The following is a 12,297-nucleotide window of genomic DNA, read 5'->3' as shown; positions in this document are numbered from 1 at the left end:
GGCTCCGCTGCCCCCCTCCCCACCCCAAGGCAATCCCGGCTCCGCTGCCCCCCTCCCCACCCCAAGGCAATCCCAGCTCCGCTGCCCCCCTCCCCACCCCAAGGCAATCCCAGCTCCGCTGCCCCCCTCCCCACCCCAAGGCAATCCCAGCTCCGCTGCCCCCCCTCCCCACCCCAAGGCAATCCCAGCTCCGCTGCCCCCTCCCCACCCCAAGGCAATCCCAGCTCTGCTGCCCCCCTCCCCCTCGCGCCCCCCCCCCCCCCCAAGGAACGCACAGGAGACACTGATTTGAGGGTCGGGGGGTGAAGGCTTGAGCTCCGCAGCGGCCATACTGTCAGTATAACTAATGTAGTAAGAGACGTTGGCGCCCCCTGTTGGAGTGAAATATAAGGATATTACAGTAATGTACTAGAACTCATCAGACACTCACCCTTCACACTGACCGTCATGTAGGGGTCAATACACTGACCGGCGTCTTTCAAACCAATTTTCTCAATTCTGATGGTGAGGAGGGTCATGCCAGGCTCGGAGGGCAGTCTGGGGAGGAGGGTTCCTGGTACAGTAATAAATATATATATTATATTGACTCTAGGATCTCACCATCTGATAGCAGCATGACATTAAAGAGGCAAAATCATCAGAAAATTTAAGTTACAGCTTTTTCTATTGTCACAAGGTGGCAGCACAACAAACTACACTCCAGACACAAACAGTCTCATTTTACAGCCTGCAGTAAGGATGAACATTATCTCAGATATTAGTGGACTAGAGGGTTAAATAACCTTTCCTATAACATGGATAGCCCGCAGCTGTCAGGGCATGCTGGGACTTGTACTTCAATAGCAGGCAGGCAGCAGCTTACTACCGCCAGATTCAGACAAACATTAATGTGTTTGAGGCGGATAAGGAAGAGGACCCCAACATTAGACCCCCAGATATTCCTTTACAGGCCAATATACAGCTTTACCTGTGACCGCCAGAAATCTGACTGCCTGCAGTCACCACTAGGGGGAGCTCACTGCACCATAAATCAGTCGTCGATCAGCTCCCCTAGTGGTAGCTTTGGGCAGTTTTATTTACAGAGATCCTGATCCTGTGTGTACATGAAGAATAACACTATTTAACTTCTATCTAGTTTTTCCCTCAATCTCTGAGCTAGTGGGTGCAGAGTAGCTGCCCATGCAGAGACAGGAGAGCAGGAACCCCTCATGTCTATGTAGCAGATGTTCAGAAGCAGCATGGAGGACATTGGACAGCAGCACTAAGCAGTGTATATGTGAATCCAGCTCTTGGGTGAAATAAAACACTTACTAGTGATACATTGTAATTCACGGGAAAAATTAGGGGGAAGCAGAGAACTATACAAGCAAAACATGAAAAAAAAAAAGCGTAAAGTGATCCTATGTTCATACCTTGGATGGCTCCTGACATGGGCAATGATGGGGCACATGCAAATGAGGAGGCCATGCATGGGTGATGGAAAGTGCCAAGCACAACGATGGAGGCAGAACCAAGCAGAGCACAAACACAGAGGGAAATACAAAGAGGCACATTTATTACAACAGGCAGCTCTGTTTTTTGTAAATGTTAGTAATACATCATATTGCTATACAGTGTAGACCAAAAGTTTGGACACGCCTTCTCATTTAAAGATTTTTCTGTATTTTCATGAGTATGAAAATTGTACATTCACACTGAAGGCATCAAAACTATGAATTAACACATGTGGCATTATATACTTAACAAAAAAGTGTGAAACAACTGAAAATATGTCTTATATTCTAGGTTCTTCAAAGTAGCCACCTTTTGCTTTGATGACTGCTTTGCACACTCTTGGCATTCTCATGATGAGCTTCAAGAGGGAGTCACCGGAAATGGTCTTCCAACAATCTTGAAGGAGTTCCCAGAGATGCTTAGCACTTGTTGGCCCTTTTGCCTTCACTCTGCGGTCCAGCTCACCCCAAACCATCTCGATTGGGTTCAGGTCTGGTGACTGTGGAGGCCAGGTCATCTGGCGTAGCACCCCATCACTCTCCTGCTTGGTCAAATAGCCCTTACACAGCCTGGAGGTGTGTTTGGGGTCATTGTCCTCTTGAAAAATAAATGATGGTCCAACTAAACGCAAACCGGATGGAATAGCATGCCGCTGCAAGATGTTGTGGTAGCCATGCTGGTTCAGTATGCCTTCAATTTTGAATAAATCCCCAACATTGTCACCAGCAAAGCACCCCCACACCATCACACCTCCTCCTCCATGCTTCACGGTGGGAACCAGGCATGTAGAGTCCATCCGTTCACCTTTTCTGCGTCGCACAAAGACACGGTGGTTGGAACCAAAGATCTCAAATTTGGACTCATCAGACCAAAGCACAGATTTCCACTGGTCTAATGTCCATTCCTTGTGTTCTTTAGCCCAAACAAGTCTCTTCTGCTTGTTGCCTGTCCTTAGCAGTGGTTTCCTAGCAGCTATTTTACCATGAAGGCCTGCTGCACAAAGTCTCCTCTTAACAGTTGTTGTAGAGATGTGTCTGCTGCTAGAACTCTGTGGGGCATTGACCTGGTCTCTAATCTGAGCTGCTGTTTACCTGCGATATCTGAGGCTGGTGAGTCGGATAAACTTATCCTCAGAAGCAGAGGTGACTCTTGGTCTTCCTTTCCTGGGGCGGTCCTCATGTGAGCCAGTTTCTTTGTAGCGCTTGATGGTTTTTGCAACTGCATTTGGGGACACTTTCAAAGTTTTCCCAATTTTTCGGACTGACTGAACTTCATTTCTTAAAGTAATGATGGCCACTCGTTTTTCTTTACTTAGCTGCTTTTTTCTTGCCATAATACAAATTCTAACAGTCTATTCGGTAGGACTATCAGCTGTGTATCCACCAGACTTCTGCACAACACAACTGATGGTCCCAATCCCAATTATAAGGCAAGAAATCCCACTTATTAAACCTGACAGGGCACACCTGTGAAGTGAAAACCATTTCCGGTGACTACCTCTTGAAGCTCATCAAGAGAATGCCAAGAGTGTGCAAAGCAGTCATCAAAGCAAAAGGTGGCTACTTTGAAGAACCTAGAATATAAGACATATTTTCAGTTGTTTCACACTTTTTTGTTAAGTATATAATTCCACATTTGTTAATTCATAGTTTTGATGCCTTCAGTGTGAATGTCAATTTCAAAGTCATGAAAATACACAAAAATCTTTAAATGAGAAGGTGTGTCCAAACTTTTGGTCTGTACTGTATCTGGAGCACCGCGATTTGGGCGGCGAACCCCCCTAACTGTGGTGACCACGAAATAGCAGCCGCGGTCTACACATATCCCACAATACTAGATCTGTAACCAAAATCTAAAATACTCGGCTCATTCTCTGCTTGTGGCAGCTATGTCACAGCCTAAACTCCAATCACATCCAGAGCTGCATTCATAATTCTGCTGGCTGCAATCGGTCACGAGGAAGCAGCAGTATGACTCTAAATGCAGCTTAGGATGTGACTGGAGTAGAGAACAAGATGTTTGCCTGTAAGAAATGAGATCAGGAAAGTGACTAAACATTTTTACTCAGATCTGCCGTTCTCGCTACATGGCACATGAAGCTTAGTCCTACATTCCTTCGTTATGCCCGATCATGTGCCGCACATCATGCACGTGATTTTCCCCCTTAACAGAGTATCCCCTGCTCCGCTCACTTCTGCATCGGGACATGAGCGGAGCCAGTGATGTCTCGTCTACTGATTACTGTTGGGTCATGTATCTGTCCTATTCTAATGAACAGCTGCACGGTCCGCACCGATTACAGAAGTGAAAGGAGCCCATATATCCCTTTAACAACTTTTTTATGTTCTACATTTTAAAAGGGGTTGTCCAGGACAGACACACATACATGTGAGGTTAAAAATAAATAACAGGAACCATTGCTTTACCAAGGCCCCAGCTAAAATGAATGCACAAAAACAGCGCCACCCCTGTCCACAGGTTGTGTGTGGTACTACAGCTTCCCTTCAATGAAGCTGAACCAGACAACCCATAGGTGTAGTGCTGTTCCTGGAAGAAGGCAGCCGTGGTTCTCCAACGCCGCACAATCACCAGTCCTTACCAGGCACCCGAGCTGGAAAGGAGTCTGGAGAGCCGACCCCGGCGCCTCCTTCCTCTTCCTCCTCCTCCACTTCTAAGTTTTCTTCTTCTCCAGGGGCCAAAATCCTTCTAGAAAACAGAACGATAATTTGTAATTTGTCCAAATCTCGTAAGAAGGGAAAGATTGGAGCGGATGATGGGGGGGGGGGACGTAGAGGACGTCGCGGATGATGGGGGGGGGGGGGACGTAGAGGACGTCGCGGATGATGGGGGAGGGGGGGGGGCGTAGAGGACGGCGCGGATGATGGGGGGAAGACGTAGAGGACGGCGCGGATGATGGGGGGGGGGGGGGGAGACGTAGAGGACGGCGCGGATGATGGGGGGGGGGGGGAGGACGTAGAGGACGGCGCGGATGATGGGGGGGGGGGGGAGGACGTAGAGGACGGCGCGGATGATGGGGGGAGGACGTAGAGGACGGCGCGGATGATGGAGGAGGACGTAGAGGACGGCGCGGATGATGGGGGGGGGAGGACGTAGAGGACGGCGCGGATCATGGGGGGAGGACGTAGAGGACGGCGCGGATCATGGGGGGGGGGGACGTAGAGGACGGCGCGGATGATGGGGGAGGACGTAGAGGACGGCGCGGATGATGGGGGAGGACGTAGAGGACGGCGCGGATGATGGGGGGGGGGGGAGGACGTAGAGGACGGCGCGGATGATGGGGGGGGGAGGACGTAGAGGACGGCGCGGATGATGGGGGGGAGGACGTAGAGGACGGCGCGGATGATGGAGGAGGACGTAGAGGACGGCGCGGATGATGGGGGGGGAGGACGTAGAGGACGGCGCGGATCATGGGGGGAGGACGTAGAGGACGGCGCGGATCATGGGGGGGGGGGGACGTAGAGGACGGCGCGGATGATGGGGGAGGACGTAGAGGACGGCGCGGATGATGGGGGAGGACGTAGAGGACGGCGCGGATGATGGGGGGGAGGACGTAGAGGACGGCGCGGATCATGGGGGGAGGACGTAGAGGACGGCGCGGATCATGGGGGGGGGGACGTAGAGGACGGCGCGGATGATGGGGGAGGACGTAGAGGACGGCGCGGATGATGGGGGAGGACGTAGAGGACGGCGCGGATGATGGGGGAGGACGTAGAGGACGGCGCGGATGATGGGGGAGGACGTAGAGGACGGCGCGGATGATGGGGGGGGGGGGACGTAGAGGACGGCGCGGATGATGGGGGGAGGACGTAGAGGACGGCGCGGATGATGGGGGGAGGACGTAGAGGACGGCGCGGATGATGGGGGGGGGGGGGGAGGACGTAGAGGACGGCGCGGATGATGGAGGAGGACGTAGAGGACGGCGCGGATGATGGAGGAGGACGTAGAGGACGGCGCGGATCATGGGGGGAGGACGTAGAGGACGGCGCGGATCATGGGGGGAGGACGTAGAGGACGGCGCGGATCATGGGGGGGAGGACGTAGAGGACGGCGCGGATGATGGGGGGAGGACGTAGAGGACGGCGCGGATGATGGGGGGAGGACGTAGAGGATAATGGGGGGGGGGGGGACGTAGAGGACGGCGCGGATGATGGGGGGAGGACGTAGAGGATAATGGGGGGGGGGGGGAGGACGTAGAGGACGGCGCGGATGATGGGGGGGGGGGGGGGAGGACGTAGAGGACGGCGCGGATGATGGGGGGGGGGAGGGAGGACGTAGAGGACGGCGCGGATGATGGGGGAGGACGTAGAGGACGGCGCGGATGATGGGGGAGGACGTAGAGGACGGCGCGGATGATGGGGGAGGACGTAGAGGACGGCGCGGATGATGGGGGAGGACGTAGAGGACGGCGCGGATGATGGGGGAGGACGTAGAGGACGGCGCGGATGATGGGGGAGGACGTAGAGGACGGCGCGGATGATGGGGGAGGACGTAGAGGACGGCGCGGATGATGGGGGAGGACGTAGAGGACGGCGCGGATGATGGGGGAGGACGTAGAGGACGGCGCGGATGATGGGGGAGGACGTAGAGGACGGCGCGGATGATGGGGGAGGACGTAGAGGACGGCGCGGATGATGGGGGGAGGACGTAGAGGACGGCGCGGATGATGGGGGGAGGACGTAGAGGACGGCGCGGATGATGGGGGGAGGACGTAGAGGACGGCGCGGATGATGGGGGGAGGACGTAGAGGACGGCGCGGATGATGGGGGGAGGACGTAGAGGACGGCGCGGATGATGGGGGGAGGACGTAGAGGACGGCGCGGATGATGGGGGGAGGACGTAGAGGACGGCGCGGATGATGGGGGGAGGACGTAGAGGACGGCGCGGATGATGGGGGGAGGACGTAGAGGACGGCGCGGATGATGGGGGGAGGACGTAGAGGACGGCGAGGATGATGGGGGGGGGGGGGAGGACGTAGAGGACGGCGAGGATGATGGGGGGAGGACGTAGAGGACGGCGAGGATGATGGGGGGAGGACGTAGAGGACGGCGAGGATGATGGGGGGAGGACGTAGAGGACGGCGCGGATGATGGGGGGAGGACGTAGAGGACGGCGCGGATGATGGGGGGAGGACGTAGAGGACGGCGCGGATGATGGGGGGAGGACGTAGAGGACGGCGCGGATGATGGGGGGAGGACGTAGAGGACGGCGCGGATGATGGGGGGAGGACGTAGAGGACGGCGCGGATGATGGGGGGAGGACGTAGAGGACGGCGCGGATGATGGGGGGGGGGGGGGACGTAGAGGACGGCGCGGATGATGGGGGAAGACGTAGAGGACGGCGCGGATGATGGGGGAGGACGTAGAGGACGGCGCGGATGATGGGGGGAGGACGTAGAGGACGGCGCGGATGATGGGGGGAGGACGTAGAGGACGGCGCGGATGATGGGGGAGGACGTAGAGGAGGGCGCGGATGATGGGGGAGGACGTAGAGGACGGCGCGGATGATGGGGGGAGGACGTAGAGGACGGCGCGGATGATGGGGGGAGGACGTAGAGGACGGCGCGGATGATGGGGGGAGGACGTAGAGGACGGCGCGGATGATGGGGGGAGGACGTAGAGGACGGCGCGGATGATGGGGGGAGGACGTAGAGGACGGCGCGGATGATGGGGGGAGGACGTAGAGGACGGCGCGGATGATGGGGGGAGGACGTAGAGGACGGCGCGGATGATGGGGGGAGGACGTAGAGGACGGCGCGGATGATGGGGGGGGGGGGGGGAGGACGTAGAGGACGGCGCGGATGTTGGGGGAGGACGTAGAGGACGGCGCGGATCATGGGGGGAGGACGTAGAGGACGGCGCGGATCATGGGGGGAGGACGTAGAGGACGGCGCGGATGATGGAGGAGGACGTAGAGGACGGCGCGGATGATGGAGGAGGACGTAGAGGACGGCGCGGATGATGGAGGAGGACGTAGAGGACGGCGCGGATGATGGAGGGGGACGTAGAGGACGGCGCGGATGATGGAGGGGGACGTAGAGGACGGCGCGGATGATGGAGGGGGACGTAGAGGACGGCGCGGATGATGGAGGGGGTCGTAGAGGACGGCGCGGATGATGGAGGGGGTCGTAGAGGACGGCGCGGATGATGGAGGAGGACGTAGAGGACGGCGCGGATGATGGAGGAGGACGTAGAGGACGGCGCGGATGATGGAGGAGGACGTAGAGGACGGCGCGGATGATGGAGGAGGACGTAGAGGACGGCGCGGATGATGGAGGAGGACGCAGAGGACACCGCAGATGATGGAGGAAACGTACGTGACGTCCGGGCAGCAAGCAATGTTCAGCACTTCCATGTATCCACCTAATCAGCGGAGGAGGAAGCAGAGAGCGATCCCAGGACAGATGTTCTGCTGTAATCCACGCTGCAGCCTAAATAGGTCACCGAGAACTGTGTGCAGCCTGTCTTTATGATCTGCAGGGTGCGGCTTCTGGGACCCCCCCCCAAATCACGGCCAGGACAGAATATCAGCAATGCCAAATTCTACACAAATCTCCTCCATGTCAGACTGTCCTAGTTGTCACTCACCGCAGACATCCACCACATTGACTCTGGTGTCCTCGGCTTCCTGGTCCCTTGAGACTGTTCAACCAATCTCTGTTGGCAGTGGTGACTCGCCTCATATAGTGATTAGCTGCAGAGGTCAGGCATCATCTCTGCAGCAGGAGGCTGAGCAGCGTTGGAATGCAAGTGGTGGGAGATCGATGAATACTGAATTTTTTAATTATTCTGAGCTTTTTTTTAAAAAAAAAAAAAGAAAATTGCTCATGGGGACAAATCCCTTTAATTGTGGCCAAACAGACGCTGCGTCAACTTTTTCTTTTTTTTTTTTTTTACAAATACATCATGTAACCAGGAAACATGACTGGCAAAAAAACATACAACCCATAAACTGGCACGTCACCGCCACTCACTGCCATCCAGACGGGAAGGAGAGTAGGGGGCGCCACACCTACCTTAAAGGGACGGGCTGAACATCAAAGGGGAATTCTTTGTTGAATGTTAGAAGGTTGTCCAGGACTAGGAAGTAGGAAAACAGCAAGAATTAATAAAATACCCAATTTCTCCAAAAAGTCATTAAACATAGAATTAAATTCGGCATCATTAACCCCTTCCTGCTAAGGCCAATTTTTAGCTTTCGTTTTATTTCCTTTTATCTTCCAAGAGTAATACTTTTTTTTTTCTTTTTTACTTTTTCAGAGCCAGCGCTGTATGTAATATATTTTTATTATATATTTTTTATTTAATTAAACAATTCTAAAAACAAATAATATATTATTAATAATATTAATAGCTTATTATTATTACCATTTTGGGGCACGTTGGATTATGTTTTTGTTTTTTTGCGCGTTTTGCCAAAATGTTTATATAATGATCGGGGTAGTATGTTTCTTAATTATTTTTTAAAACTTTATTTATTCAGTTCCCCTAGAGGAGCTGAGCCCATGATCCTTAGGTCGCTTGTGCAATATACTGCTATACCAATGTATAATGGGGCTGCTGATTTTGGGCCCGGGTCTCCTTTCCTATATACTACCCTATGACGGCACCCTGCTTTCATGTCACCGCTGATGTGCGCCCTACTTGATACCCCAAAGGGACGGCACCATTTACATGCCATCGTCACAGCCGGACAGAGACAATTGAGCAGCTGAACAGCAGTGATGGGAGTGCGCTCTGGTCGCTGCTGTTACAGGCCGATGCCGGCTACATCCATGTATGAGACAGCTCCGTACACGCGCACATGTGCAGCGGATGTCCGGCATAAAGGCCCCTCCTAAAGATAGCTCTCCCACATGGGTGGGCTTCTGGCTCTCGGCGGCCCTACAATCAGCTTATGGTGCTCCAGTTAGTGTCACATCCCTTTCCTTGTTTACCTGGCAGAGCGCCATACTTTGTAGTGGCCATGCCTGGTACTGCAGTCAGGTCATTAATATTAAAGTCTGGGTTAACCCTTTAAATTGTAGGCTATTCATAGTGATAAGGAAGGATGGGCGTCTGTGCACGCTGCCAGCTCTGAAGTGATGACCAGTATACAGGTGATGGGGTATATACTTACTCGGTTCTAGCTTCTTGATATCCTCCAGCTGGAATCCTTCTCGACTCTGTGTGGACTGTGGAGAGAGAGGAGGAAGACTCAGGGGGCTCAGCGACATGACGGCCACTGCACCAGGCAATGGGTAATGTGCAATCCAAAGTCCCTGGTGCAGCCGTCAGAAAAACACAACATAAACCCCCGGAGAGATCCCACCCAAAATGTAAAAACACCTGTCCTGCGTGAAATCAGCAGCAGTGACCCCACAATATATCTTTCCGCAGTCGCTGTCGGACCTCTCCTCGTCCTCGCATTTCTGGCTTTGGGTCTACCTCTCCAGTATTAGCAGGGTCACCCTCACTATGGGGGGCTCGGGGGTTTGCTTATATTACCATAACGTTACATCAGCTGTCAGTTATCACACTACGCGCTCAGCACAATATTGGCTTTTTCTGGAGCCCACACCCTTCACGCTGTGACTGAGGTTACACATTCACGCCGTCCCCAACAGGTCCTGTGGTGGTGGCATGCTGCCAGTCATCTCACAGCTGTCAATGAATAAAGGCCAACAGCCAATGCAAACGAGACTCCGCTCCACCCATCAACCGCTCCCTGCCCCCACCCAGACCAGACCCACCACCACAAAAAATGTAATGTAGGTAAGGAACAAAACCTGGAGCTTACGGCTGCGACCATCACACGGTGTCCTGACTGACGCTCCATCTTACCAATACAGAACTCCAGAGACAGAGTTAAAAGATAAAAATGTAGCTATCTGCAAACACCACTAGGGGGAGCTCACTACATACAGGTTTATAGAGCCACCACTAGGGGGAGCTCACTACATACAGATTTATACAGCCACCACTAGGGGGAGCTCACTACATACAGGTTTATAGAGCCACCACTAGGGGGAGCTCACTACATACAGGTTTATACAGCCACCACTAGGGGGAGCTCACTACATACAGGTTTATACAGTCACCACTAGGGGGAGCTCACTACATACAGGTTTATACAGTCACCACTAGGGGGAGCTCACTACATACAGGTTTATACAGTCACCACTAGGGGGAGCTCACTACATACAGGTTTATAGAGCCACCACTAAGGGGAGCTCACTACATACAGGTTTATACAGCCACCACTAGGGGGAGCTCACTACATACAGATTTATACAGCCACCACTAGGGGAAGCTCACTACATACAGATTTATACAGCCACCACTAGGGGAAGCTCACTACATACAGATTTATACAGCCACCACTAGGGGAAGCTCACTACATACAGGTTTATACAGTCACCACTAGGGGGAGCTCACTACATACAGGTTTATACAGCCACCACTAGGGGAAGCTCACTACATACAGGTTTATACAGTCACCACTAGGGGGAGCTCACTACATACAGGTTTATACAGCCACCACTAGGGGGAGCTCACTACATACAGGTTTATACAGTCACCACTAGGGGGAGCTCACTACATACAGGTTTATACAGTCACCACTAGGGGAGCTCACTACATACAGATTTATACAGCCACCACTAGGGGGAGCTCACTACATACAGATTTATACAGCCACCACTAGGGGGAGCTCACTACATACAGATTTATACAGCCACCACTAGGGAAGCTCACTACATACAAATTTATACAGCCACCACTAGGGGGAGCTCACTACATACAGATTTATACAGCAACCACTAGTGGGAGCTCACTACATACAGATTTATACAGCCACTACTAGGGGGAGCTCACTACATACAGGTTTATACAGTCACCACTAGGGGGAGCTCACTACATACAGGTTTATACAGTCACCACTAGGGGGAGCTCACTACATACAGATTTATACAGTCACCACTAGGGGAAGTTCACTACATACAGATTTATACAGCCACCACTAGGGGGAGCTCACTACATACAGATTTATACAGCCACCACTAGAGAGAGCTCACTACATACAGATTTATACAGCCACCACTAGGGGGAGCTCACTACATACTGATTTATACAGCCACCACTAGGGGGAGCTCACTACATACTGATTTATACAGTCACCACTAGGGGGAGCTCACTGCATATAGATTTATACAGCCACCACTAGGGGAGCTCACTACATACAGATTTATACAGCCACTACTAGGGGGAGCCCGCTACATACAGATTTATACAGCAACCACTAGTGGGAGCTCACTACATACAGATTTCTACAGTCACCACTAGAGGGAGCCCGCTACATACAGATTTATACAGCCACCACTAGAGGGAGCTCACTACATACAGATTTATACAGCCACCACTAGGGGGAGCCCGCTACATACAGATTTATACAGCCACCACTAGAGGGAGCTCACTACATACTGATTTATACAGTCACCAATAAGGGGGAGGTCACTACCTACAGGTTTATACAGCCACCACTAGAGGGAGCTCACTACATACTGATTTATAGAGCCACCACTAGAGAGAGCTCACTACATACAGATTTATACAGTCACCACTAGAGGGAGCTCACTACATACAGATTTATACAGCCACCACTAGGGGGAGCCCGCTACATACAGATTTATACAGCCACCACTAGAGGGAGCTCACTACATACTGATTTATATAGTCACCAATAAGGGGGAGGTCACTACCTACAGGTTTATACAGCCACCACTAGAGGGAGCCCGCTACATACAGA

At 53.0% G+C, this 12,297-nt stretch overlaps 1 protein-coding gene across 2 annotated transcripts in view; it reads right to left on the bottom strand.

Moving 5' to 3' along the window:
• AIDA (axin interactor, dorsalization associated) overlaps positions 1-12,297 on the bottom strand; it is a 37,259-nt gene that overhangs the window by 5,749 nt on the left and 19,213 nt on the right. The window contains exons 4-8 of one of the 2 annotated variants that reach the window (XM_073671894.1): positions 9,631-9,685; positions 8,528-8,591; positions 4,094-4,200; positions 1,413-1,424; positions 431-553 (exon numbers count right to left, since the gene is read on the bottom strand). In XM_073671894.1, coding sequence (XP_073527995.1) covers positions 431-553; positions 1,413-1,424; positions 4,094-4,200; positions 8,528-8,591; positions 9,631-9,685 — 361 coding nt within the window. The remainder of the gene's footprint in view (positions 1-430; positions 554-1,412; positions 1,425-4,093; positions 4,201-8,527; positions 8,592-9,630; positions 9,686-12,297) is intronic. The other variant, XM_073671895.1, reaches the window with a different exon arrangement.

Source organism: Phyllobates terribilis, unplaced genomic scaffold (genome assembly GCF_046119375.1).
Source record: "Phyllobates terribilis strain yellow unplaced genomic scaffold, ASM4611937v1 Scaffold_3__8_contigs__length_932513732, whole genome shotgun sequence".
Lineage (NCBI taxonomy): Eukaryota > Metazoa > Chordata > Amphibia > Anura > Dendrobatidae > Phyllobates > Phyllobates terribilis.
The sequence above is the reverse complement of the archived record's forward strand: the minus strand, read 5'-3'. Positions and strand labels throughout refer to the sequence as shown.